At 47.8% G+C, this 26,285-nt stretch overlaps 6 protein-coding genes across 6 annotated transcripts; 1 reads left to right on the forward strand and 5 right to left on the reverse strand.

The window, feature by feature from the left end:
* Positions 1–4,874: 4,874 nt before the first annotated feature.
* On the reverse strand, positions 4,875–6,739 carry F4813DRAFT_201722 (uncharacterized protein). Its single transcript, XM_049239560.1, has 3 exons — positions 5,996–6,739; positions 5,869–5,931; positions 4,875–5,806 (listed from the first exon to the last, which is right to left on the reverse strand). Exons 1-3 carry the CDS (start codon positions 6,158–6,160, stop codon positions 5,063–5,065), a joined length of 972 nt encoding a protein of 323 aa, XP_049096687.1. The 5' UTR covers positions 6,161–6,739; the 3' UTR covers positions 4,875–5,062.
* A 2,413-nt stretch (positions 6,740–9,152) lies between these two features.
* Positions 9,153–11,884, reverse strand: F4813DRAFT_201679 (DNA/RNA polymerase). The gene is made up of 2 exons (XM_049239559.1): positions 11,323–11,884; positions 9,153–11,267 (listed from the first exon to the last, which is right to left on the reverse strand). Exons 1-2 carry the CDS (start codon positions 11,535–11,537, stop codon positions 9,518–9,520), a joined length of 1,965 nt encoding a protein of 654 aa, XP_049096688.1. The 5' UTR covers positions 11,538–11,884; the 3' UTR covers positions 9,153–9,517.
* A 3,404-nt stretch (positions 11,885–15,288) lies between these two features.
* Positions 15,289–15,884, forward strand: F4813DRAFT_370058 (uncharacterized protein). The gene is made up of 2 exons (XM_049244483.1): positions 15,289–15,419; positions 15,470–15,884. Coding segments are annotated over exons 1-2 (195 nt in total). The 5' UTR covers positions 15,289–15,417; the 3' UTR covers positions 15,663–15,884.
* Positions 15,885–15,892: 8 nt separating this feature from the next.
* F4813DRAFT_370059 (palmitoyltransferase PFA5) lies at positions 15,893–17,995 on the reverse strand. The gene is made up of 3 exons (XM_049244484.1): positions 17,718–17,995; positions 17,189–17,632; positions 15,893–17,130 (listed from the first exon to the last, which is right to left on the reverse strand). Exons 1-3 carry the CDS (start codon positions 17,830–17,832, stop codon positions 16,424–16,426), a joined length of 1,266 nt encoding a protein of 421 aa, XP_049096690.1. The 5' UTR covers positions 17,833–17,995; the 3' UTR covers positions 15,893–16,423.
* Positions 17,996–18,499: 504 nt separating this feature from the next.
* F4813DRAFT_392479 (Osmotin, thaumatin-like protein) lies at positions 18,500–19,787 on the reverse strand (the record flags this gene model as incomplete). Its single annotated transcript, XM_049247291.1, has 2 exons — positions 18,500–19,288; positions 19,341–19,787. 2 exons carry the CDS (start codon positions 19,785–19,787, stop codon positions 18,500–18,502), a joined length of 1,236 nt encoding a protein of 411 aa, XP_049096691.1.
* A 765-nt stretch (positions 19,788–20,552) lies between these two features.
* F4813DRAFT_202072 (actin-like ATPase domain-containing protein) lies at positions 20,553–24,321 on the reverse strand. Its single transcript, XM_049239561.1, has 4 exons — positions 23,016–24,321; positions 22,823–22,927; positions 21,394–22,765; positions 20,553–21,336 (listed from the first exon to the last, which is right to left on the reverse strand). Exons 1-4 carry the CDS (start codon positions 23,631–23,633, stop codon positions 21,137–21,139), a joined length of 2,295 nt encoding a protein of 764 aa, XP_049096692.1. The 5' UTR covers positions 23,634–24,321; the 3' UTR covers positions 20,553–21,136.
* Between the last annotated feature and the right edge of the window lie 1,964 nt (positions 24,322–26,285).

Below are 26,285 nucleotides of genomic sequence, written 5' to 3' on the forward strand. Positions count from 1 at the left end.
CCCCTGAATCTCTGCTACGTAACCAATATTATGCCTGTTACGACATTACGTCTCTTTGCAATTGCAAAATTCCATCTCCCCTATCGTTTATCATTTGCCGGATCAGAAACCATGGTTCTCATTTGAACCTCTCCAATGGGAAGACGAGCGGACCAGCTTCCCTTATCCGATTATCTTAATAAAGCATGTTTACCTACCTTGGGTAGATACTGCATGCTATGAACACGGCAACGGTAATAATAAATATACTGCTCTCTTCCACAAGCAATGAGGTAATTAGCTTCAAGCAGGGCGTGGTGGTACCTATCACCGCATACATGGGTACTATCGTAACCAATTTTCGACCGCACAACCATTTTCGAGATATTTTCATCTATAAGGAGGCTTGAGGAATGCTGTATTTCCCAACAGTACGACGGCAGAGCTTGTCAGATGCTGTTCAAAACGTAAGCGTGCGGAGGCCAGCAGGAAATTCATCTTTAATATCTTGCAGAGTTTCCGGGAATCCGCAGGAGACATGCCCCTGAATCCAGGATAATGATCTTGTTATGCTGTCAACACTATGCATAACTGGCTTGAATGGCCCAAACTACCCGAGTGCTTCCGGCTGCCGGACCGGCCTCAGCCTATCACAGCCTATCACATCTCACAAAGATGCAAAACCGCCAGCGAGACAGATTATCCACGTGCCTGTTTGCTTTTTATATTGACCCGTTCCTATTAGCGTTCTAATAGGCGTAGACCGACGCATGCTGACTATTGCAGCTACATACGTCATGACCCCTTAGACATTGGAATAGGACGAGGAAGTTCTTGGGAGCGAAAATGAGACACCCGCGGAGCGTCCCAACCTTCAATGAACAGATGATAGTGGCAAAGGATCCATTGGAGATTACTTACAGCAGCATAGTAGCATGGCATTGAAACTGCCTTCCTACTTGGTACAAGGCTGTATTTTCATGGAATAATACCGATATGTAGTAGCCCTGCACCAATCTGGCGACTTTTCCACCAATATCGTCGCAGGTCATCTGTTACACAAAGTCTACCCTCAAGACTTGTCAGAGGAACTCTTTATAGTTTTCATATTCCGTCGTTGTTGACTAAGGTAAAGATATTGTGACTCGGCTCTATGCTCTTATGTCTCTACAGATGCAAGATGACGCCGAGCTAGACGGATAACTACGAGCAATGCTGCACATTGAATCTCATAGTGAAGTCGGAGAAATATAACTGCCCGTAGGGTATATCAGACCCTCCCGAAATTTTGAAGGGAAATAACTCTAGGCCACGGCCGGCGGAGTTATGTTAGGCAGAGTTGTCTTACGGCCGACATGGTACTTCTAATCAGGGTAGATTCACCGCTCGTCGGAAGGATCGTGAGGTAATGGTGCTCTCGGCAGGCCAAATCTTGGGACCGACTGCTAACAGATCGATTATACGCATTCTAGTGTAACAGTCGGTGAATATGCATAGTACAGACGCAGGCAAGCTAGGCGCCGTCAAGCTACCGAAGATTCCGAGTCAAGCTGACTGCTGCCTAACGCCCAGCTAGAAAGCAGTAGAGCCTCATATATTTGGACCCCAACAAGTAGACATCCGCTTAGACATCCGCTTACACGGCGTACACCGAATCATTGCTGAAGTCTTTTTCTTCCATCAGGGTTATTGCTTATATTTGCTATACTGCGTCTTGTGCTTCTTAGGTCCCACGACAGCCGAGAGGCCCGGTATGCGAGATTACCTGTGTTCGGGGGCCTATAGGGCTTGATAGAGGGTTGGTGCGAGGTAAACACACAACAGCACCCCTCAAACGCCAGCAATAAGTAGTCGTATATCATTAGAATGTTAAAGAGCTTCCCAGCAGAATTACTACGTAGAATAAACGACACCGTGATGAACTAAATGAGATCACTATTTCAATATTGTAGATATCTAAGATAAGTCAACCAGGACTGAAACCGGACCAAAAAGTCTTAAGGCTTTAGGTGAAGAGACCTAGCCTAATACTTAATTAGCAATATATACTGTATAAGTGACATGCGTTGACCTGTAGTTGACTGTGAACGTATATCATTTACCCAGAGCCCTAGTAAGGCCTCTTAAAAGCTCCTCTATTTATGAAACGGCACTGGATGGCCAGCCGAAGAGATATCGCCGATCCAATGAGTTATATACATGCTGCTAGCGGTCTCTGGTTGGGGATAATAAGCACCAAGTAACACCCCTTAGGCTAGGCTAGGTAGCCTTAGGCCACATTGCATATATCAGATCACATTACGACTTAAACACTTAGGAAGTCTTGATACCATAAAAAGCGTATGCATCCTCACTTACTACATGCGTCGTTGATACTACAAACCGACTGCGGAAGTATCAAAACTGCAGCTGCAAGTAGGTAGTTATTGCTATTCTATAAGCAACTGGACGACGGGGAATTATCAAGCATACAATGAGCATAACCTATGTAGCCAAGTGGATAGACGATATAAGGGACGTGCAAACGAATGGATGAACAGAACAGCACTTTATATTATTAAACCGCCAACCTGTTCAAATTTGTGGCCTGCTCATTCCCCTGCCTCAAACCCGACATTACTCTCAAGTTCCTCTTGTAACAATGACCTCTTCCAGTCTACACATATACACCACCCGCCCAAACCGACCAGTCTCTATCCCGCCGAACCCAAACCAGAACGCAATCAACCTCCGCAGATACATCCCAACGTGTCCGTCCACCATATCCTACTTGAGTAAGCATCAATCCATTCCATCCCGAGGGTAGTCAAGTCCAGGAATCCGGAGACAGCCCACAACGGAGTAAAGTAGGAGACACACACAACGACATCACAGAGCGGAGACGGAAACAGAAAAAATCCGAAAACATGCTGGGAATCCAAGGGCAAAGGCTGTTTGTTTGTTTGTTACTTGGCTGGCGATAGCTGAAGAAGTCGGCACCTCAATGTGGTTGGTTCCGGGTTTTGGCATTCAGTAGGTCCGTCCCATCCGCGGTACTGGCCTGAGTCACAGATCTCTCCTGGGATATATGAACGAGTAGCAAGACCCGTTATATTTCCCCCGCAATTGCACTCAAGACAAATCCGCAAGAAAAGCCAGGTAGGTAGTAGTAGTAGTTGTTGTTGTTGTTTGAAAAGCTCCGCTCCAGTCCGGGATGTGATCCTTTCAGAGTCCTCCGTAAGATAGGTATTTTCCCCCGGTTTGTAAGAAATCCTTGAGATGCATGCCTATCTCCGGATAGACCATCTAACGATGTTCTCTTCCTTGCAGTCCTTGGTTCCCCTAAAAGGAAAGTACTGATCGGCCAGGCCTGTACTGTCATGACCAGGCTTTGAGTTGTTTGCTTTGCTGGAGTCCTGCCCGGGAAATGTTTGCTTCCCTTTTTTCTCCACGGTAATCCGTAATCCTCAGCAGATTGTGGGATTGGGACCATGGCCTGCGGGGATCAGCGGGATCGAGCAGTCTCATACTTACCCAATGCATTGGCCAATGGCAGATATCAGAACACATTCCTTCAATTGGTCATGGTTGATGAGATCATGTCACAGGCCATGAACAAGACTTGGGTAGGTAGTAGTCCTCACGTGGTGTAGCTTAGGGAATGAGATCTTACCTCTGCGTCAAGCTGATTTATTTCAGCGATATGTTTTTTGCACTGTAGCCTTGCTCAGGCTAGTGATCCATGGCAGGCTTGCCAATTGTCCATGTCCTGGTCAGAGTCCCAAGATATCCGGATGGTGCTGTGTCCAGTGGAAGTGCAGTCCATGCGGTCATTGTTGAAGCCATGGCCAATCAGTCCGGTGTTCCAGTCTGTATCCTTTATGGTGTCCTCAGGGAATGATCCTTGGAGTTGATAAGCCCAAATGCTTTCCTAGCAAACCTATCGAGTTAGTAGTACATGCACGGCGAGGTAGAAAGTCCATGAAGGTATGCCAGGCATGAAAGTATTTGAAATCTTGGAAGATATCCTTCGCAGGAGTGGTTGGCACATATATATACAATCCGTCCAGTGCTCACCTTGCTGTCCGGACCTCAACCCTATCTATTAGTAAAGTAAAAAAAAGCATTCCCGCATCTCACCATAATGCAACAACATGCGCGCGAAAACGTTGGCCATTTGGGAATTCGCAAACCCGGGAAAAGTATGAAATATAAAGTAAGCCTCCATCGGCTGGATCCGGACAGCAAGTTGGCAGGAGCCGATCCGTAGATAGTAGAAATACTAACCGAGATATAAAAGAGAACTTCTTTTCCCGCCGGCCAAGAGCCTGGTATAAAATGTGTGTGGCAAAAAGCCAACTCCGTACAAAGGCATAGCAGAAACAATGGTCGTCGTTCATTTCAAGTCAATTGAGGCCCACCCATATGCAAATCGTTAACAACGAAGTTCCCCGTTCATAAGTACGCCGTATCCATTCTGGGTCCCTAGGAAGTATTCATGTGCGGGATTGTAATCGTAGTAAAAAGCCGCCCCTTAAACGTAGTAACGTAGATAGTAGTAGTAGCAGTAGTAGTAGTAGTAGATTGCTGATTGGAATCCGGATCTCTCAGGAGGGCAGTTGAGGGGTCCGGGTAGCAACACATTATTTCATAAGTCGCAAACTTTGCAACTATGCAAGACTCTTCAAGGTCTGCAAAATTCATAACCCGGTCTATCCTGTTTTGCATGGCAAAAATCCGGGGAAAAGACCACGACGCGGCTTATTGGACTCCAAATCCTGGGAATCTCGGGCAATGAAACAATTAATCATGGAAGCATCACTGGCAAGACGGTATGTCACGCCGAACACACTCCAGCGGGTTTAATTTCGACCTGGGCGGTGAGACCGGTGAGCGTGCCTGGAATCGGAATGGCGGTCAACACTATCCCTTTCACGATGTCGCGACGACGGTCCACTGCCAGTAAGTTGTGTACTGGATGATGTGGCTGAGTTGCGAGAGGGAGCAGGGGTTGACTCATACTGTGGATCTTGTTGTGCTGGATTGTAGGACGTGCCTGCTGGAGACGCTAAACAATCAGAAACTGGAATAGGGGAGGGTTAAATCAGAAACCACTAGTGTACGCACCGCGTCCGAGGAAAGGGTCTTGAGGCTGCGCGGCTGGGTAGGGCGGGTTTGAGGGCGAAGGGTTCGAAGGGTAATAACCGCCGCCAGACGTCGGAGCCGGGTAACCTTGTGGCATGGGCGGTCCTGAGGTTGCGTAAGTAGTCCTACTAGGCGCTATCGTGGTAATGGGAGTCCTCTGATCCCTGGGATCTACCCTTGAGCCGGCATACGGATCATTATACGGGTTTGGCGCCACTCGCGAGTCCGCTCCAACAAGCTGGAAAGGAGGTTCCTGGCCGGCCTGGCCAAATCCTCCTTGTGAGGGCATCGGAGGATAAGTCACACTTGCAGACGGGGGCTGGAATTGCGATCCCTGGGTAGTATATCCTTGTTGAGTGCTGTACCCACCCTGAGGATATTGCTGGGCCGTGTAGGAGCCAGCGGCTCCCGTGTAGCCTGCGGAACCGGTTCCTGGATATCTGGGTGTAGCATCACCATACGGGTCGCGATTCGGGGTTCCCGCTGCAAATCCGGCTTCAGTCGGTCCATAGTATTGGCGGGACTGATGCGTGTCCGAATTGCGGTACTGGACTATAGGGGAGTTAGAGAGTCTGACATAAGAGCCATTCGAATCTCTCGAGGCAATAGTACCTCCGGCGGCGGCGTTATTACGGCTCGCCGATTGCTGCCGCCTTTCTTGATCCCATCGTGCGGAATCTGCCTTCAGGTCTTCAATCATAGCCTACGGCGAAATTCTTATTAACAAATTGGAACGTCCATATCGCCCATGCGAAAGGTGCTTACCGTCGTTAAGTTACGGTAGGCGTTTATGTAGTAGCCCTGAATGATCTGACCGCTCTGAGGATTCTGCGATGCACGCAATGTCAGCGTCAAGTATGGAAAGGGAAGCAGACCAAGGTGGTGTGATTACCTCGTACGTGCCGGGCCGAACGAGAGCGTCGTTTCCAAGGTAACGACAGATGTCGGCAGTGATAACTTCACGGTCGATGCCATCTCTGGGGACGAAGTACTCATTCTGGCGATTTTGAGGGGGTAAGGCATTGCTGCTGCCGGACGGTGCTGGTCTTCTAGACATAGTAGTCGGAGATGATGGTGGGAGAAAATTACCGGTCGACGAAGATTAGGTAGAAGAGGTAAAAATTAAAATAAGGGGAGGAATGAGTCGACGGTAGAAGACAGCAAACGTAGAGGAATAGTAAAAGAATAAGCGGTCGAGAAGAATGGTAAGAAGGAAGAGAAGTGGGTGGTGGGTAGTGGGGAGGAGAAAAGGCGGCCGACGCTTTCGCTGGTGGGTATTGAATATGGGCCCGCGGCAGAAAAAAAAGTCCTACTGCGAAAGGAGGGGCCTATTAGGGGAAAGTGACAAGGCACAATGGCGACACCAACTTGGCCTGAACAGGGACAGGGATGGTGGCGCGGGCTTGCAGTCCAATCCTTAACGGGTGGCGATGGTGACCCTACAGGGCTTTGCAGGGTCACAAACAGCTTGAAGATTTGCGTCGCGTAGGAATAATACGGTACGCTTGGCGATGGGACAATATGTACTGTAGCACTAGAAGAATAGCACTAAAAGAAACCAGCTCTCGACTTGTTGGGAACTTGGGAACTTGGGAACAGTAACGGTAACTGTTAGAACGCCAGGGAATAGGAGGGAGGGAGGGAGGGAGGGAGAGGGAGAGAGGTAAGCTAGTTATTAGGAGGGTAGCGAATTAGTTGTCAGCTGAGAGGACAAGATGTCTTTCTCCGGACAGGCAACAAGACCAATGAGCTGTCTGTTTTGCGCGGACACAGTGGAGCGGTGTCACTGTACAGAACGGGGCGCGTGGGAGGAAATGGTTGGCGGAGACGATGCCTTATGCCTGTGTATGCCTGTGTATGCCTGTGTATGCCTTATATGTCTTATATGAGAGAAAGTAAGAGTAGATGATAATTAAAATAAATAAAAGTAATAATAATAATAATAATAATAATGATAATAATAAGTAGGTAATATAAAGGCGATATTGAATATTGAATATTGAATAGTATCACAGTAAGAGTAAGAAAGGCACCGTAGGTATGTATTGCAGTGAGGTGGTGAGCTTATAGCCCTCTGATGTTCGAGATGTAGATGAGTTTGACGAGACTCATCCGGTCTCACAACTTGGTGGAAGCGGAAGGGATAGAATCGATCCCCCGGCGGGTGAGAGTTGACGCGCAGCGACGGGTCCAACAAGCTGGGAATGATCTGTTCGTTGCAGCAGAGGGGGGGGCTTTGAACATGGGAAAAGGAATAGTCGCTATCTAATAGTCACTATCTAATAGTCGCTATCCCCAATTCAAAATGTCAATCGGATTCTGGACTAGGTATCCAGGGTAGGGCCCCGAACAGATGTGGCTGATAAACAGGATGGATAGGTTGGATAGGACTGACAGGCCAACCTTCTAAGCTAGGATTTCCGGATGTGAGAGGGATGGATGGCCGGTGCTCGTATGTCTCGCATCTAGGAGGCAACAAACACCCGCACCGCTTCTTTCGATGCAACTTTCGGCAGTGATCGGTCAATCCGTATACAAAAGAATCGCAGACTTGTCCCGTCTAGGTAGCCGCTGACCGATAACTATACTATGTAATCCTGGATCGTAGAAGAAAGTCGACTTGGAGTCTTGGATTATATTTCTCTTTAAAGAAACGAGCTAAACAAGCAAGATTTAACTTGAACGTCGTGGTTCTGACTACTTAATAAAGCCGTCGGTGGAGCAAATTTGTTTGTCGGTGGCCTTTTCTGGGTTGGGCTGCTTTGGCTCATGTAAATCCTTTTTTGGGTTTTGGTTTTGTTTTTGTTTTTGTTTTTGAGGACTTCCTCACTCTCATCGGCTCGTCGAGATCTAAGGATCCGCCCAAAAGAAGACTAAAAACTTTCTTAGAAATCTTTCACGGGCACGAGGCGCCGTCTCTAGACTTCCTATTATACACGCACACGTCCCCTCTCCCTTGGTTTGGATAAAATCCCAACCCACATCAAGAGAGGTTGTTCCATATGTCTTGTGTTCCATCCCTTTGTGGCTCGGTTGACACCCTACCTACCGACTGACATCATTCTCAAATGAAAAGAGGGTACTGTATTATTATGTATATCATGTACGAGAAGGTTTTTGATTTGGGATTAAGCACCGTCCCTCTCTCAACTGAGCCGGCACCGTCGTTTGTGGCCGGAACGTAATCAAGAGCGGCTTCAACATTACTGGCCAAGATACATTAGAACGGGGCCCCGCCACTTTGAAGTGGTCTCATCCCGCACGAAGCGATTAGGCATTTAACACCAAGATGAGCAAAGGACGTGGCACTGTGAACAAAAAAAACAAAAGCAGGCTGGCAGGAGAAAAAAAAAGTCTCGAGATGCCTGTTCTCGCCGTTGGGTATCAATGCACCACCCAATGCACCCGAGCCTAAAAAAGTAGCGGTTGCTGCGTCGTGGGTGCCTAAGGACCAATCAACCAATCAATGCCAGCTTCGGTTTATTCCCTGTGACATGATGACTTGAATGCCAAATACCTATTCCTGTACAGAGGTAAAAAGGACAAGTAGGCTTGTTTACTATTAGGTCGCCTTGCGACATCATTCGCTTCAGATGCTTTAGACGCTTCAGATTGAACACAAATCTCTCTCTCTCTCTCTGCTATGCCTGCGTACCTGTCAAACTGCAGGACGGGTGGCGGCATAAATCCCTTTTCTTTTCTTCGTACCAGGCACTACTACCGCACTACCGTAGGTAGGTAGTATATTCTGCCCTGTTGTACACACACTTTTCTTCTAGAGCCTCCAAAGATTATATGTACATTTGCGTATGTACTAAGAACTCTCTCCCTTATATCGCATGTGATTACTGGGAGACGGCCGGTGGTAGGTGTGCCGTAGCGCTCGTGAGACCGATGAACCGTCACGCCGAGTCCGGTTCATACGATGTACTCGCCCCCCGAACTTGTGCGTTCATTTGAAAGTCGAGTCACTTTAAAATAGCTAAGTCATCAGCGCGAGTCCGAGGGCAGCCCACTAGGCTTGTTCGCACCACCATGGCGCTATAGTGGGTCGTCCAGACCGACATTTCTGTTGGATCTAGATATTTTCTCGGTTCCGTGCCGAGCGCCTGAGTAGGTATTGCCTGCTATATTCAACATGGAACTTTAGCATAAGCCATCAGTGTCCACAACGGAATTCCACATGCGGCGTCAGTTCATATCGCCTAACTTAAGAGATAGGGGAAGTGCATGAGAGTGTGGGCCCCCCCTACTCCGAGGCGGCGTACTCGATACTAGGAGATAAGTTGGTCCCCCGTTAGACACCGTAGACAAAGGGAGAAAAGGCACTTCATATGGACGAATGAGTGGAGTGGGAGTTGACCGGGGAGCATGTAGCGTTCGCTTCAAGTTGAGTAGCATGCTAGGTATCGATTCACCCAAAATTCAATTTCTGCTGCCCGTGCTCGAGCTTACTGTTACCAGAGGCACTGCCTCTCGTAAGCTTCTTAGACGACGAGGACGATGCAGCTGCAGTCTTCTGGCCTTGTGATACCGTGGAATGGTGGCTAGCAAATGTGTGCCTGCCACGTTCTTCCTCCTGGATGTCTTTGGCGAGATGCCAATCGAGGTGGCTCTGTAGGGCCTCGGCGCATTCGAGCCTTGCATCGCATCGTGTACACACCTTAATGTAATCCGTGATTGGATTGGGGGGACTCCCTGATCGGTTCGGCGAAGCCTCTTTCGTCTGAATCTGGGATTTACCCGTACCTACTACTTCTTCTTCAAGATTCCCATCAGCATCTCCACCCAACGAACTCTCCCTCTTAGGAAAGAAACGCCGGATACCGGGATTATCAACCCGTCGTTTCTTCTCCGGCCGTTCATGCACGAATGACTCTGCCGACGCCTCCCGAGAGGCACCTTTTGATTCACGTGCTTCGTCTCCCTTTAACAAGAAGGCACCTATACTTCTATTACCTATAACCCCATCCTCAAATCCTCCCACACTCAGGCTCAGGTTCGTGCAGGGCCAGACCCTACCTTCTTGAATAATTTGGCTTAGCAGATTCTTGGCAAGTTCGAATAAGGTCGTCTCGTCGAGCGTCTTGCCCTGGGGAATGCTACTCTGCCGGGAGCGGGTCTGGCCCCCCTGGCAGTGATGTAGGTTGATCGTCTTCGGCCGCCTCTTATTTTCGAGAACGCCCTCCTCAACCAATCGCGAGAATATGTCGGCTGCAAAGATTCGTAACCACTTGACGGCTTGTTCCTGGTTGTGTATGCTGGGCCGAAAGGATTTAGCGGAGAGCATGGACTTGATCTGCGTGCGCGAGTTAACCTCGCTCGTGTCGATACCGCGAATCGTATTGTAGAGCCAGACCCCCGTGTCGTCACCCAGCCTGAGCTTCATCTGCTCCACCGGTACGAGGAGTAGATCCTCAATGGTCTCCGTATGGAAAGTCGACACGACCTGGTCGCCAAGCTTGCCCCCCAAGTTTCTAATCTTAGTAAATTTCATATCAGATAGGAAATGCCGCACGGCTCGATTCCGTATGACTGTCTGTTGGTTGGGTTTCTTGTAGCCGGAGCCCAACTTACTGAGCATCTTATTACCAGCTATGCCCGCGGAGCATGTATATCCCAGGGTTCGGCGAATCTGAGCGCGTATGTCTCGAACGATCTCCGACCCAATGAGGATAGCTACGTCGTCCCAGTCTGGGTCGTCCGCCTCGGCTTCTGCATCTTCGAGGTCCACGAGGGCATCCGCCTGCCAGTCGAGAGCGGTTACGGGTGGAATAGGCAGCTTCTCCGTGGGATCGTCATATGGGGGAGGATTCGCAAGTTCCGGGAACCTCTGCAGCAGGATAGAGTGGATATGCGCAGATAGATCGAGAAAGACTTCATCTACACTCGCTTTTTCGACCTTCTGCATGTTAGGCGGTAGACTCTCTTTGATTAGTGCGAGAATTTTACGAGACTGAAGCCTATAAGGGTCAAGAGAGACCTTGTGAGTACCGATATGAGACGGTGCATCGTCATGATACGACCACTTCTCGTCTCCTTCCTTCCAGGTAGCAACATGCTGGGCAATGAGTTTTGGGCAGAGTTTCTTTGCATCAGTCACAGTGCAGTGCCGGCCTATGCCAAACTCGCGCGCAGGATAATTGACGGCAATCAGGCCTTGCCTACAGTTTTGTAAGTAAGAAGTGACGGAGCTATGATGAGGGAAGTAATAAACACCATTGTTGAACGGCTAAAGGCTGATCTTCAGCGATGCCGAGACGTACCATCTCGCATTGAGCATAGAAAGCATCTAGATCGATGTGGGCGATGACGCGCAGAGGAGATGATGTTGAGTAAGATGCCAAGAGGCTTAGTTGCCTATACGTAAACTGGGACTTTCGCCGGCCGGTGCCGTGGACCGGAGAAGATGCTTGGAAACGGGGCGAAGACATGGTCGGCAGCTCAGACGGCAATGCAGACGGCAATGCAGACGGCAATGCAGACGAAATACCGGCACGGTTTAAGTCGGGAGAGTGAGTGGCGGGGTACAACAGCTCCGAGAATTCATGGTCGGACAAGGGTCACACAGATTAACCCGGCCAAGACGAAATTCGGCCGGCCCGGTAGTTCGTGAGTGAGAGAGAGAGATGTTCGGATCCCGGAGAAGATGGAGATGATATGTATAAATATGTATAAGTATGGTGACCGGATTTGATGAATAAGGAAAGATTAGCCCCGGGAAAGACGCGTTCATAAGACCGCGTCGTAGAAGGAACCACATAGTGGTATAATAAAAGTGGAGACTTCCAATAGGTTACTACTAATGTACCTGATCTGCTAGTGTAAGTACGTCAGTACATACAACTGTATTCTTTCCCTTTTCCCTCCTTTCTTATATACCTACATACCTCTCTTCTCTCCCTTTCCCACATAAGCCCATAATCCCCTACCATCGTTCCGGTGTTTCTTTTCCCCTCGTCACAATAGAGAGAGCGAATGAAAAGTCGGACAATTATTAGCATCTCAGCATTTTTGATGGGAGTGAACATTTTAATTGGTCTATCATCCATTCACCTTCTTGACCTGCTACCGGTCAAACTCTGTATATATATACCTATATGTACAAATTACCCCCTTTTGAACTCGAGATGACATAAGTAAAATATTCCCAGTTCGAGCATGTCTTTCCGGGAATTCCGTCCCGGGATATCTAAGACGATGTAACTCCAGCGCGAACTTTTCTCGTGTCATGCCATTGTGTCATGGTTATAGGTCTGGTACCCAAATGAGTGAATGGTCAATATCCTCTTCCAGAAGCTCGCTCTTCGCGCCTTACCGCTCCCATCCAATAACTATGCGTTAACCCTATTCTTCGCGCAGGAACACACACCGGAAACGTGTTCCCCCGCAATATACCACACGTACCCTTGTAATAAGTAAGACTTTGCATCCTCAAGTCATATTTAACCTTACCCATCGTTGTGTTGGAGAAGAAGAAGAAGATCCCGCATCGTGCCAATAAACTGTCTTCTCAGCTTGTATGGTCAAGGCGGCAGAAGAACGCGGAACTCTTACAAGAAAAAAAGACGGCACGCTTCCTCTTATGACGACCGTCTAACGGTGATAGACGACGGGCTACTCTGAGGTTCTAGAATTCCCTATATGACTAAGCCTGCAAGGCTGGCCCTAACCACGAGCCTCCAGCGCAAAGTGGTTCGCGACCTTGCCCAAGCCATCGGCATAATAAGCGAGGCAACGGTTTAGATTTTGCAGCCCGGTGGGAATTTGGGTTGCAATATCTTAAGAGGCTTCGGCTTCGTCCGAGCCACGGAGCATTGGGCCGAGCTGAGTCGCTGGCTTTATGCCCACCGATACTGAAAAGAGCAATTGTTCACGATTAATAAGATCAAACACATCCTTCTTGGAGCGCCGTACGTAATAGAGTGAACTAGACGAGTCTCTGTTGCATGGTGGCTGATTGTTAAACTAGTTGAACAGGCTAACTGGTGTACATCGAACAGTCGAGGATCCAATGCTAGAGATGTTCTTGGTTCTACGAGATTTACCTCTTGACGGTTTCTCCGGCTGCAGTAAGGAATTTTTTGAACAGGGGTTAGTTACATCAAGAAGTTCAAATCTATTAGGTGAGTGAAAATTTTTAGATGGTTACTCGACGTAGGACTTTCTTTATCACCTCACTCGAAGACCTCTTAGCACAACCTACGTTGTGAGTGATGGAGATATCAGTATGCTCAGTATCCTCCCACGACCGTCGCCGTCTAACTACTGATAAGTACAGGTATATAATGGAAAGTCGCTACGGCATAGAGTCTACGTCAGCTATAAATCAAGGAAATCCTCCAGCGAAAGCCTCAAGTACATAAACTTTAGGTTATGATATCCCCCATCTTCATCCCCATCTTTGTCCCCCATTTTTGTCTACCAAAATTCCCGTCGGGCGAGTGCCGTGAGGATCATCATCATCATCGGCATTAGTCCTCCACGGTCACCCACCCAGTAGCCCGTAAGATTAATATGTAGCACATATATTTTCCTACTCCTTTGCAGATTCGTTGGAACCCAATTGCCTGCCCGCCGGGTTGCTTACTAGAGAGGCCCCGAGTCGTGACCGGTAAGGCTTAATAGCCATGAGCCGCCCCCTTGCAGTATGGTTTCCGTTTTGTAAGCGCTTTTTAGATAATACCTTCTTCTTCTTCTGTGAAACTCAATCTCAATCCGGATGTATAATCTTACTATAGGGCTTAATTTGTGTTACGTACCTTTGAGTCTAAAGGCTCGAGCAGTTACGTCAGGAGTTGGGGGCAAGGGTAGAACTAATTCGACTCTGGCGTCGATAGACACACTGAACCATCCGCTTGGGTATCATGTCATCAATGAGTGTCTAGTGTTTCGGTATTATTGCACCCTATCCGTAAGTAGCTATCTGGGGTGTTGAGGCTATAAAATAATGTGTCCCTTATGAGGCTTAGAAATCAGATGTCTTGTTTGTGCTGATTACAGTATCTGTTAGACTCCAAACAGCTTTAGTTCTGTTGTCCTCAGAACCCTATCGTGTATTTTTAGGGGAAACTTGGCCAAAGACTATTAGACCTCCCTGCCCACGATCAAGGTGGCTATGGTAATACAGGGGGCGTAGAGACTTCTTTCACGCATGGCATTTCGCCCGGGGAAGCCTTTCCTGGTGATCTGCCAGGGGCTACTGGCAAAATTCTCCATCAGAATGTCCGCGATCGGAAAGTACAATCTGAATCTGGGCGCTATACTTCCTGCTCACGAGATCTTTGACGCATGCGGCTCCGCTCACGCTGTCACGGTTTCACACTTCGATAGAGCCTATATCGATCTTTACGGCGGTGAGTACTCTATGTATCTTTCTTAATCCCTCGCTCCCCTTAGACAACAAGGAATGTGGTAGTTGCCTTGTGCCGCCTGGTCGTCCCGGGGGTCAAAACTTGCATGGAGACTACGAGCTCATGCTGTACTTGCCCTTTTAATCCAGCACATGCTTAGGTTAAATCATTTCGATGCGGTGATATCATGAACCAAGCTACCGGTACCCACTCATAGAGCTTGCTTTCCATATTAACTTGACCTTGATGGAATGACATGAAATTGAACGCGCCGTTCGGCCTCGCCTGTGTTTTCAGCCCATCTTTCTCCATTCCTTCGCCTTGTAACGTGCTCAACGCTGAATGAACCAATGTTCTTATTCGTTAGCAACTAGACTTGAAGCTCTGGGCTTCCTTCCTAAAAGTCTCCTTTATTTTGGCCGGCCGGTTTGCTCCTCCGCTCTTCGGCCTCTCCCTATAATGACTATAGTGGTGACATCTTCCCGCTCTAGTAATCCTTGGAAGTAACTCCGCCTTCATTGCATTTTCGGCGCCTTTACTCAGTATGTCAGGTGTTACAGTGATCCTATCATCGCCTCAGTCGTCACCGAGACGACCTATGTCTCTAGAGGACACCAGATTCGAAGGAAATTGTGTGCTTTCTTGTGAGGCTCTGCGACTTTTCTCAAACAGAAAGTGCCATCTTCAGGTTTCGACTTACGAATACTCGGTATGGTTTGAATTTGCGGCTCGTATGCTGCGAAACTTGTGGTATCATGGTCGTGGCTCTCTTCCTCTATAAGGAGCGTCGAGTTCCAAGGTTGATCAGTCGAGATGGAATGTAGAATCACAGCAAATTCAGCTACTCTCCTCTACAATTAACATTGGAAAGTTATACTACTATCTAGCACTCTCAACTCGTATCTCCCTCTAAGCTTTAACACTTGCTTAAATTGTAACGACACACGCTTCCTTCAACACAATGTAAGAGAATCTATTAACAATCCCAAGACTCCGTCTAACAAACAACATAGGAGCAGCGATAGAACTCCCGACTCCGAAAGTTTTTACTACCCTCCCCCTGACACTGGTCTCCACAAGACGGACGGTAGAATCGAGTGCCATGAGTGCCATGAGACAGACTATTTTGAGCACGATGGCGACCCTAAAAATGCACTATGCAAGCACTGCGGTCACAATAAGTGTACAGACTGCGTAGATCAGTAAACAACAGCACACGTTTTCTATTATGACCACTATAGGAAGATGGACGATAAGTAGCCCCTGAAGAGTACGGGGCTATATTTGGGATTGGAATGGAGGCTGTCACTCGTTTATGAAACCATTGGATCCATGGGCTTCATCTGTGTCGCTTTTACCCTGTTACTGTATTCTGATTAGATTCTTGTTGGAATCGATAGCCAAATGTCCTGTTGGACTATACGATAGAAACCACACTCGTTTATTAATATAGACAAGACCTCGAGGTACTTCATCTTTAATCATATGACCGGCAATTCGGCCTTTTTTTTACGGAAGTCATAATTGTGACTGGTGGCTAGTCAAACTTATGATTTCTCCTTGTCTCTTAGCTCGCATTTCATTGCATTGGTTCTATTTTATTAGGTACCTGTTATTAAGACATAGTCGAGTTAGGAGGTAGTGTGGAAATAGGGGAAGCTGAAAAGGGGAAGTTGTTTCATCCGACCACCACACAAGCCAGGCCATGGTTAATAATTGAGCCTTACCTATTCATTATATTATATATAATCCAAAGCTGCTCCTAGAAGGTAGACATCTATTTCCGACTTCTAATTATATATATGCGTTGATTATAATATCATTAAGCACGCTCGCTAATAAGTACCTAACTTATTCTACCAAAATACCTACCAGGTAGGTTACCAAATATACGCTATGAGCTTGAACCCACCATAAATCTCCCAACTCCAATGCCTAAAAAGGGGGTATCTATTATGCACGCATGTCTAAGCCCTGCTTCCTCTTGCAATCTCTCTCATCTCCAGCCCCGAATCGTCCTTCATCGCGAGGTCGGTGAGGTCGTACCTGGCTAAGAGATCTGTCAGGACGTGGCCCATGGGGTAGAAGCTATCGTGGCCCTCGTGGTTGACGCAAGGCGACTTTCGAAGGGGTAAAATCCAGTCTAAGACGTTGGTACCCATGACACTTTGCCAATTGCGCCATATCCCGATATCCCATGGATTTTCTCCCGGCTCCGTTTTGAGTATAGCAAAAGTGCGAGTGGCCAAGTCGTCGCGAACCGACGGCCGAATCTGCACAGCCGAGCCGCCGCTCTCATTCGTTCCAGGCCGGGCCGTTCCGTTAGACCAGCCGTTCATGGCCTCACCCGGTCTCGGTAGGGGATACGTCACCACGGTGAACTTATCTGTCGGTTCGGTACCGCGGGGCACACGGACGGCTAATTGGTACACCTTGGATTGATATCCGAGAATATCAACATTCGTCATGTTGGAGAAGATGTAACGCATTGACGTTACAGTCATTAGAAAAGTAAAAAGACCAAAGAAAGCAGCCAGTACTATGGCAGGTACGAAATGGGGATCCAATGGAGACCCCTCACTAATTTCTTTTCGAAGACTTGAAGCTGTAGCACCAAGGACAAGGCCGCAATAGCAAGCAGTATACGTCGTGAACTGCACAAAAAACTTGAAGGCTATGGATTATTAGTAAACACCAAGTATTTGGCAGGGGGGCCAGGTATTGAAGCTCACAGTTCTCCCCTATCATGCCGCCAACCCACGGACAGTAGTGGTCCATGCGGTAGACACAACGATCAATTTCGCTGCTATGGTGAACCCGATCTGCTTTCCACGTGGAACATTCCGAGCACCACTTTGGGCGACCGTCATTTTCGCATATGAAGACATCTTTGGTGTAAAATTCCTCTAAGCCTGGACTATCTGGGTTCAGATCGGGGCCGGCGTAGTAGGGTAAGCTCTCGAGGTCAGGTTCCTGACGCCTTCGTCTCCGTCGGTCTCTTGCAGCCTTCTTTCGCTCAATTACCCCCGGTCCGAACGGCACAACTCCCGGATCGAGAAGGACGGTAAATATAGTCCTTATATAGGTACCGACCATCAATAAGAGAAGTATGAAGTATAGAACTAAAATGGCAATGGCTGCCCCGACCTCGCCTCGTTTGCCGATCAGGTAGTTGGCTAGATATTGGCGACGTTAGCAAACAAGCCCATTGATTTAAGAATATTACATGTATCATGCATGGCAGGTAAGGATATAACCTACAGCAGACCCGGCCGACCACGGCATAAGTAGCATAGCTAACGGCGGCGACGAGAATGGCTGGAATTGTACGGGTGATCCAGCGCGTCGCGGCTCGAGTGCTTTCGATAACAGGCATTTCCTACCTCACATCCTGATGGCAATGCGTCTCGAATGTTAGCGGTTGGCAGCGCTGAGTTCGAGAAAGAATAGAAAGGAGAATCGAAAGGAGGTGGTCGGATCCCCGACGAGACGAGGGAACTGCCGTCGTGAGCTCGTTGTTTTGGTTGATTTTTGGGGGGGGGGGGGGGGTGAGTTGCATCAAAATTCAAGATTGAATCGCTAAGATTGCATCGCTAAGATTGAATTGAAGCATGCACATTACACATTAAATGACCCCCACTGAGGGTCATTGACAAGGGTATGCCGCGGGTCATAACTTGCGTGATGCGATGCCTACCTACATAGGTTAGGAGGTACCTACTATTAATAGATCCAAGTTAAGATGTACTAATATTATGTACATAATGCATTGCATTAGTGGTCCGTGCATTATACAACATTGAATGTTTATACATACCTATGTAACTAACCTAGTAGGTTAGGTACGAAATAACTACCTCCTAATCTTAAAATCGAGCTTTCTTAACCTATAGGGGTATCCATGATTTCTTAGGAATATATTCGACAGTGCAGGCAAGTACTCAAGTTCTAGGGTACTAATAAAACAAGAATCCTCCCTATGTAGACTTCCCCAAGGCCCAAGCATGGGTATCACACATTTCATTTATAATGCCCTCTTATGATCAAGCCAGTATATCACTGACCACCAACATGGCAGTTAACACCAACCCAGTCGTGGACACCCGGATACCGGCTGCTGTGCTGTGTTTCGATTCGATATAGCTCACGTTCATAGCCTTGAGCAGAATATCCTGGGTCACTTGCCCGCTTTCGGCAATCTTGTGTAATTCGTCTGTGAATGTCGCCAATATGGTAGTACTTCGCCCTGCCGGACAGAACACGATTTCCCATCCACCTCCGCTAGGGATGATAAACGTGGAGGTCTGATCGTCAAACGCGTAGCTGTATGCGTCAGGGCACATAGCCTTGGCATTATACGAATACTGGCTGGGCTCGCAGATCCATGGGTCGTCATATTCGCCGGTGCAGCAGTCTTCGGGGTCATTATTAGCGGCGCAGGCACTCTTGCACGGGTCAAAAACGGGCCTATGTAGAGTGTCGTCTGGATACGGATATACACCGTCTCCGGGCTTCTCTGGAAGGAAGGCCTGGAGGTCCCAAGGACACCAATTGCTTAAATCCGCGTTGGATTGTATATCTTCGTATGGTATAGGATAGGTCGAGTTAGTATAAGTAAGTCCGGTCTCGCTATAGGCAGCGAGGTACCCGGATGTTCCAATGCAGGAAGGATTGACTAGATTTGGCGGGATGTATGATGTGTTGTCTGCTGGATGATAGACTATTGCTATTGGCAAATTATAACCATCGACAAGTGAAATGTCGTAAAAGGTCTGTCTGCCAGTTGCGCCACCAGCAAGATTGAACTCAGCAAGAGTAACAGGTACAGCACCCTATGTTGTGATTAGTATCTATACTATAGTTGCTCGTTCTGGCTCAACTTACCCCGTACTCGCAATCTAATTTACCAAAACAATCACCAGTCTTACATGTCGCCGTGTCACCACTAGTGGTACAATTGGTACGGCCCCAGACTCTGCCCTGCCATGTAGGACCGACTGTCTGTTCTTTCGTCTCGCCAGGCTTGAGTTCGAAACCGTGGGAGTCTGGAGGGTCTCCATGTTGAGTTCCAATTCCCGGCCATATTGTATCGCCGCAATTGTTGGTAATGATCAAGGGGATTGCATTCTCATACTTGGTCAAAGGACGGCTCGTGCCTAAATATTGTCTGTTGGGTCCCAAATAGTCGAAAGTATATAACTCATGGTTACTTGGATATACAACTGCTCTTACTTGCGGGAGCTGTGATGTTAAAAAGAGACTGGTAATAACCGACAATCTAGTCCTTGTAGAATTATGCCGGCGCTCGCATTGCCGTGACCATTTAGGCATTGTGCTTGCTCGCTTCGCTTCTGTAGGACTTATCTTCTCTGGCTAGATAACTGCGATTGTTCTGTTACATAGGCAAACCAGCGGGCGATGAAGAGTGTATTCTGGGAGTAGAGTATAGCGAAGTAAGCAGCTCATTATCCGATGAAGTCTATCAAAGAATGCAGGGCCTTATTCGCCGATGACAGTAATCGCAGTTATGCTATGAACAAGATAGTACTCAATCGAATTAGGGAACCGACTTTAAATAACGATGACTGCCCTGGCCGTTGGTTATACGGGACCCTGGATATTTACTTGGTGGCGTCGTGCGCTAAACAGGGAACGAGGAATGAATGATAACAAGGTGGCAAATCGTCGTGGTTGATCGAGCAGGCCCCGCGAATATTCCTGTCCTGAATCTTGATATTGGCTCTTGACTCTCAATAGCCAGAATGCTGAAGAGTAAGCAGGGGCAGGATTCGCGGAGAGGAAGAATATGCAGGTATAGGTATATCGGAAGAGCAGAAGCACGGAGGAGTTGATAATAATAATTTATCCTAGAAGTTGCGCAAAGAAATAGGTATGAAATATAGAAACACCCTCAGTACCTCAGGGAGGCTTGTTGATACGGAATGAAGCCATGCTAAATATGTTCGTTGCTTAGAAGATGAAAGAAGAGCAAGAAAGTCAGAGAGGGAGAAGGCCCAATGCAATTGCCTTCGGTGAAGTTGCCATCGAATGTCGCTTGGTAAATTAATGTTGGAGGAATGGGCGATGACGCAGTTGCGACTGGTTACCAAGATTTTGTGCTATTTTCCAGGGGTATGTCCCCCTTGTCCTACCTTCCCCAAGATTTGATTACTTTTATACACATTGGAAGCAACTAGTCCAACCTTGTTATTATCCATCAACCATCAACAGCCAATCACGAGGCTATTTACATGGCACTACAAGTGCCCTGGTATATCAAGACTTACATATAATATTCATATCAAAACTACAATTTTACCATCGCGGCCGCAATATTTGTGTAGGTTCTTAAATTATCTGTATACGGCAATCAGGCATGGAAAGATCTCTCGCTCGTGCAACTATCCATCTGTCCATCTGCCAACCATTCAAATAGCCACCCATGTCGCTGGTTTAAATTTCTAGAAAAGGGATTTCCGTAATTGATGATAGCTCGCCAAGAGAAGAGACCTTTCCTTCCTTTCCATATTGCTAGATCACCTATTAGCCCAAGTGCGCTGTTGCTCTTTCCTTAACGAGGTATCATGTGAAAGCTAGTAAAAGCAACGCAGTAGGCAAAGAACATTAGTAAAAAGGACGCTCAACCACGAAATTCACGTCATCTGCTCATTTCTGCCCTTCTACCTGAATCTAGATCTGCAGCGGCCCATAACCTCTCCTTGACAGACTAATTCAGCACTAAATTCCGAGCCGTCGAGAGTGAGATAGATGTCGAAATAAACTCGGTAAAATGTACCCTGTGGCGTGTCCATACGCTCGAAGTCTTTTTCGAGGTTCTTGCGCGATAGATCGGATGTGAGAGTAACTACTTCCTTTATACCTATATGATATGTAAGCCACGAGTAAAATGGGTCGCGATAAAAGCTAGACAACTTACGGGGATCTTTGGTGTACTCGGGGCAGACATCTTCGTCACAAGCGTACAGGATGTCTTCGTACATGAGCGTAGCACCCGGGGCCACCTGTCGGAAAAATGATACCTTAACTGGTTCGCCGATCTTGACTTTCTGGCCCTTTTGCACAAAAATCTGTCGAGTGAACTTGCATCTGTCCTTGCCGTCTAGAGATGGCACACGATATGCTTCGGGATGGTAGCCCTCCTTGAAGGGCTGCAGAGTTGCCATAAGATAATGGCGACGAGCTACGCGGTGCGTGATAACCCGCTCGGTAATACCTGCGGTGACGGCTCCCTTAACGATGGCGGCAACGGAGTCCATAGGTCGCACAACCTTGGACTGGAACTGGGGAGGGACGTGTAGTTTGATCTGTTGGAAAAGGTATTCGGAAGCGCCAAAACCACCAACGACTAAGATGTTTTGTAGCGTCCTATTTTGGGCTTGGATGGCGATGATTTGGTTTCGTACGAGTTCCAAAATCCGGTTTACGACGGGTTCGAAACATTGAAGAATTTCCTCGTTAGTAAAAGTCATGTAACCTTCTTCGATACCGGCCTCGGGGAATTCGGCCTCAATACCAACATCAACAGCCCACTTCTGGCCGTTATTCCTGAAATCGGCCTTGATTCTGTTCTCAAAATCCATAATACATTTAGCGTACACGCGACCGGCCGTCTTAGATCCGTCTGGTAACTTCATCTTTCGGATCTTAGTGCGTAGAATGTTACTAAAATTCCTGTTGAGGGCAGTAGAACCACAAGAGTCGCCAGAGCCCGCTGTGCATTCTGCGACCGTGAATGGATTCTCATCCTCGACTTCATATGCAATCAAATCAACAGTACCACCACCACAATCGACAATCAAGATAGCGTCGTGAACCTTCAAATTAAGCAAGCCAGTCTTAGCACAGAAAAGTGATGCAGCCTCGGGCTCGCTAACGAGTGTCAACCTGTTGTCGTTCTCGTCCCTGAGAAAGCCGGCCTGGATAGCGGCGGCTCGTGTAGCAGCCTTGCCAGCGTCGTTCCAAATAGCCGGGACGGTCAGGTAGTAGCGAATATTTCGTTCCTCTCGATTGAATACCTCGCCCAATGTCTTCTGTAGCGCCGTGCGCATAGCTTGGCGCAGCTTAAACAGGTAGTCTGCGGCTACATCGATTTCCGACTTTCCGGGCGGTAGTGGCGGAAGGTTAATGGGGTCGATGTAAGTGTTACCTGACAGCATAAGCTGGAGTTTGAACCATTCGACCTTTTGGACACCAGGTTTCGGGTATCCCGTAGGTGCCAGGGCATCAGCAATATCTGGGCCCCATCCAACAACCTTTTGGTATTGGTCGTAGTAAAGAACAGTAGGTATCTTATCGAAGTTAACAAGATTTGATCAGATGGTTATGCTTTTCCTCGGATATCTTACCTTCTGCTTCGTGTACGATCCAGCACCAGGCCATTCTGTAATGATGTCCTCCTTCGCTTCATTATTTGTCGCAAACGCAAAAGCAACGCCAGAGAACGTTGTACCCTGCGTCTCGTATGATTAGTTTCAAAAAAAAAAAAATCGACACAAGCAGGAAATAGAGAATTTGGACAGATCAACGGAGGGGACGTACGAAGTCGATTCCGACGATTAACTGCGCCTTACTTCTACTGTTCCCTTCGACTTCAGCAGCCGGCCTGCCATAGGACTGCATAGCGTTGGTCGGTTGAGGAGCGGGAGCAGGTGGCGGGTAACCAGCGTAACCAGGAGGACCACCAGCAACTCCTGGGGGAGGTTGCGAGCCCGGGGGGACATGCATCTGAGGAGGGTAGCCGGAGACAGGAGCACCGGTGTTGATGGGAGGGGGACCGCCAACCATTTGCGACGGCGGTGTGCGAGCTTGTCCCGTTGTTAAAGGGCTTGTGCGGCCAACAGGAGGTTGAGGACCAGGTTGGAAATTTGCAGTACTATAGCTAGGTGGACGTGGTCCAGCGCCAGGATGGTTCATTATCGGGAGGCTCGTCTGGGAGGACGAAGCTGTTATAGAGGGGGCGGCGGGACCAGGATAAGGATGGGGTTGGGCTTGGGCCTGTGGGAACTGCTGCGCTATTTGCAGTGGAGGGGTTGAGGTCGGGGTCGAGGTCGCAGGCCGCTGCAGGTCAGGCGTACTTGAGGGGATACTGGCGGTGGATTTCCGTTTACCTAATCCTAGGCCTCTAAAACGGGAATTCAGGTTGTTCAATGAATTCATAAGGAATTAGGGAAGCGGAAAGAAGAAGGGAAAAAGGGAAAAAAGAGGGTAGATCAAAGAAGGGTGGGAAGGACTTTGTCGAAGGTGTGATCCGATTGATGTGGGATCACTGGGCTTCTAGGCTGGGTTGTGATAAGGCGGGCTGAGCTGAGCCAAGACGAGGATGCTGACTGAGTTCCCTAAGAAGAAACTGAGCAAGAGAGAGGCGTCGGGTCGCTTCCATACGAAGTGAGTTGCGGCGTCAGAAGAGGGGCTGCTGCTGCTGTTTCTGCGTGCTTGCTGCTTCCAAGGTTGTTGCTTGCTGCTGGTTGTTACTGCCTTACTGCCGGATTGCTTGATATGCTCCTGCTTCGCTTCGCTTCGCTTTACTGTGCTTGTCCAAGTGTAAGTTGTCCAAGTGTAAGGTACCTAGAAGTAGGAATAATCCCTTATTCCCCGTTCTGTCCCTTTAGGTTTAACCTTAGGTAGGTGGACTAAGCTAAAGTAATAACCGAGTATGCGTACCACAGGACGTTTGGGAAGGGAGAGAAAAAGTACCAAGGCCTAAAGATGTACCTGAACACTAAAGGTACGAGTTACAAGTACAGTTCTGTTAGAAGCGAAGTCCTTGATTGCCTTTAGTGCTGTGTGTAGGTATGTGCAATTCCTTAAACCTAGGACTTGGATTAATAAAGAAAGGCGGGCAGGCGGGCAGGCGGGCGGGTAGGTGGGATAGGCCTGAATGGGGCCAGTAGGTAAGAAAATAGTAGAAAACAGTAGTTAGTGGAACACTATTATCGCGGAGGATCAATCAGATCAATCAGATCAGTTAGATCAATTAAAACTTCAGTGTTGCGACCCTGTTCCTTGTTCGTTCTTTTTTTTTTTTTCTCTCTTTCGATTCCACTGTGGCTGATGGAGCTGACCGCGTTAGGTTGGGTTAATTGGGTTGATTGGGTTTGCGGGCTGCAGTTTAGCGATTAGCGGTTAGGGTCCTTTTTCGGGGAAGGAAATCCAGGATAATAAGGCTGAAGCGAATTCTTAACAACCTGCAAAGGGAGTCGAAAAAACAAAAAAGTCCTAGATTTGAGGAGGGGAACCTGTAGGTGGGTACCTAGGCGGTAGGCGGTAGGCTGTAGGCTGTACATAGGTTGTAAGCAGGTGGGTAGGAGAAATGAGACGATGCAACGGTAGGACAATGACAGTGGTGGACAATGCGACCTGTGGGGCAAACCATATTCACTCTAGGTACACTTACACTTACACTTACACTACACTACCTATAACACTGCTTTGCACCGCTTGCACTGTTAGACTTGAGGATTGTGGCAATGCTACCCAAGTGTCGTAAATCGTTGTAAATCGCCGTAAAATGGCTTTATCTCGATATTCCCAAGTTTCTTTTCGATTGATGAGCAATCCAATGTTTCTGTCTTATGAGTAGAGTCGACGTGGCCGCACCAGTTCCCGTAGTTCGTTACCCGTAGATTCGTGCGAGGTATCATGCGAATAAGCGCTTCGCTACCTGTGGTTGGTCGGGGGTATATATTCGAAGAGGCATACCCGCGCGTTTGAGAATTCGTAAAAAATATAATATTTGATATTGCCGCTGTGGCAACTCTCACGGCCACATGGGTATTTTACGCAATTGCCAATGGCGATAGTGGCATCTACGTATATGATATGATGTATGTAGGTATGTATGTGGCGCATATGACAATGACAAACTTGCTACCTGTACTCGGAGGAAGAAACGCCTTGGCGATGCCTCACATTTGACCGTACCGCGCCGTTGGAATATAATATATAATATATAATCCCGCGGGGAAGAGTAGTCCAGATAAACGTTGCCTCGAACGGCTGTTCAACCCGTTAGAATTATACCAAAATCGAATTAGTTGATCCAAGTCGTTAGATAACAAGCAACGTTGTAAAAGCTAATATACTCCAGATTCACTCCAGATTCGATAAGCGAAGCTTGGATGTTGTTTGGGGTTTAATGAGATGTAGGTTAGTTAGTATTCCTCCAAATGCCTTCTGCAGTCCTTTCAAAGGATGGTAACTAGGTAGCTAACATGTAGGTACCTTATGTAGGTTAGCTAGCTTTATGCGACCTAAATCAAAGGCTCCCCTCGTTCTTGCTGCGGCCTCTCCGAGTCCTTTGTTCGCAACGGCTACGAAGGCTTGAAAAAGAAGTTAAAAAAGATTCGGCCCGTCCATCATATGATATGCAATTTGGTTGGTTCAACTCGCGAGCTACACGCAATCCGTATACAGATGTTTTCTCCAAGACTGCGCCGCCAATTCAATATTCAGGGATCATATATATGTTAGTCTCGATGGTATTTTCTAAATAACAGAGATACTTCAGTTCGTATGACAAATGCTTCAAATTATAAGTATTGGCTGTTAAGCTGAGCTAAACATACTAGGTAATGTTTCATAATTGGTTCCTGACCCGACCACGTTTCTTACGCTAACCCCTCTAGCCCCGCCATTAGCCTTTCCCACTCAATGGACCCCCGCTCTTAGCTTGTGGTGCTTCCAGTCTAGAGATACATACATAGAGAGGCTCAGCCAAACTCAGCCTCATCTAGTTGAATCAGCAGATCAGCCACATCTTTTCATAGCAGATACATACACCAAGAAAACTGGGTCGAAAAGTCGGGGTTA

The sequence above is a fragment of the Daldinia decipiens genome (assembly GCF_022478715.1).
Source record: "Daldinia decipiens strain CBS 113046 unplaced genomic scaffold F4813scaffold_35, whole genome shotgun sequence".
Classification (NCBI taxonomy): domain Eukaryota; kingdom Fungi; phylum Ascomycota; class Sordariomycetes; order Xylariales; family Hypoxylaceae; genus Daldinia; species Daldinia decipiens.

Excerpts from the sequence above, each read along its gene's own strand:
- F4813DRAFT_201722 (XM_049239560.1), bottom strand. The coding sequence starts at position 6,160 with ATGTCTAGAAGACCAGCACCGTCCGGCAGCAGCAATGCCTTACCCCCT. Across the intron at positions 5,932-5,995 it reads TTCGGCCCGGCACGTACGAG|AATCCTCAGAGCGGTCAGAT; the intron begins GTAATCACACCA and ends CGTGCATCGCAG. Across the intron at positions 5,807-5,868 it reads CCTACCGTAACTTAACGACG|GCTATGATTGAAGACCTGAA; the intron begins GTAAGCACCTTT and ends ATTTCGCCGTAG.
- F4813DRAFT_201679 (XM_049239559.1), bottom strand. The coding sequence starts at position 11,537 with ATGTCTTCGCCCCGTTTCCAAGCATCTTCTCCGGTCCACGGCACCGGC. Across the intron at positions 11,268-11,322 it reads CCTTTAGCCGTTCAACAATG|GCAAGGCCTGATTGCCGTCA; the intron begins GTGTTTATTACT and ends ACAAAACTGTAG.
- F4813DRAFT_370059 (XM_049244484.1), bottom strand. The coding sequence starts at position 17,832 with ATGCCTGTTATCGAAAGCACTCGAGCCGCGACGCGCTGGATCACCCGT. Across the intron at positions 17,633-17,717 it reads CGTGGTCGGCCGGGTCTGCT|CCAACTACCTGATCGGCAAA; the intron begins GTAGGTTATATC and ends GCCAATATCTAG. Across the intron at positions 17,131-17,188 it reads CGGCATGATAGGGGAGAACT|CCTTCAAGTTTTTTGTGCAG; the intron begins GTGAGCTTCAAT and ends AATAATCCATAG.
- F4813DRAFT_202072 (XM_049239561.1), bottom strand. The coding sequence starts at position 23,633 with ATGAATTCATTGAACAACCTGAATTCCCGTTTTAGAGGCCTAGGATTA. Across the intron at positions 22,928-23,015 it reads TAATCGTCGGAATCGACTTC|GGTACAACGTTCTCTGGCGT; the intron begins GTACGTCCCCTC and ends TACGAGACGCAG. Across the intron at positions 22,766-22,822 it reads GATCGTACACGAAGCAGAAG|ATACCTACTGTTCTTTACTA; the intron begins GTAAGATATCCG and ends AACTTCGATAAG.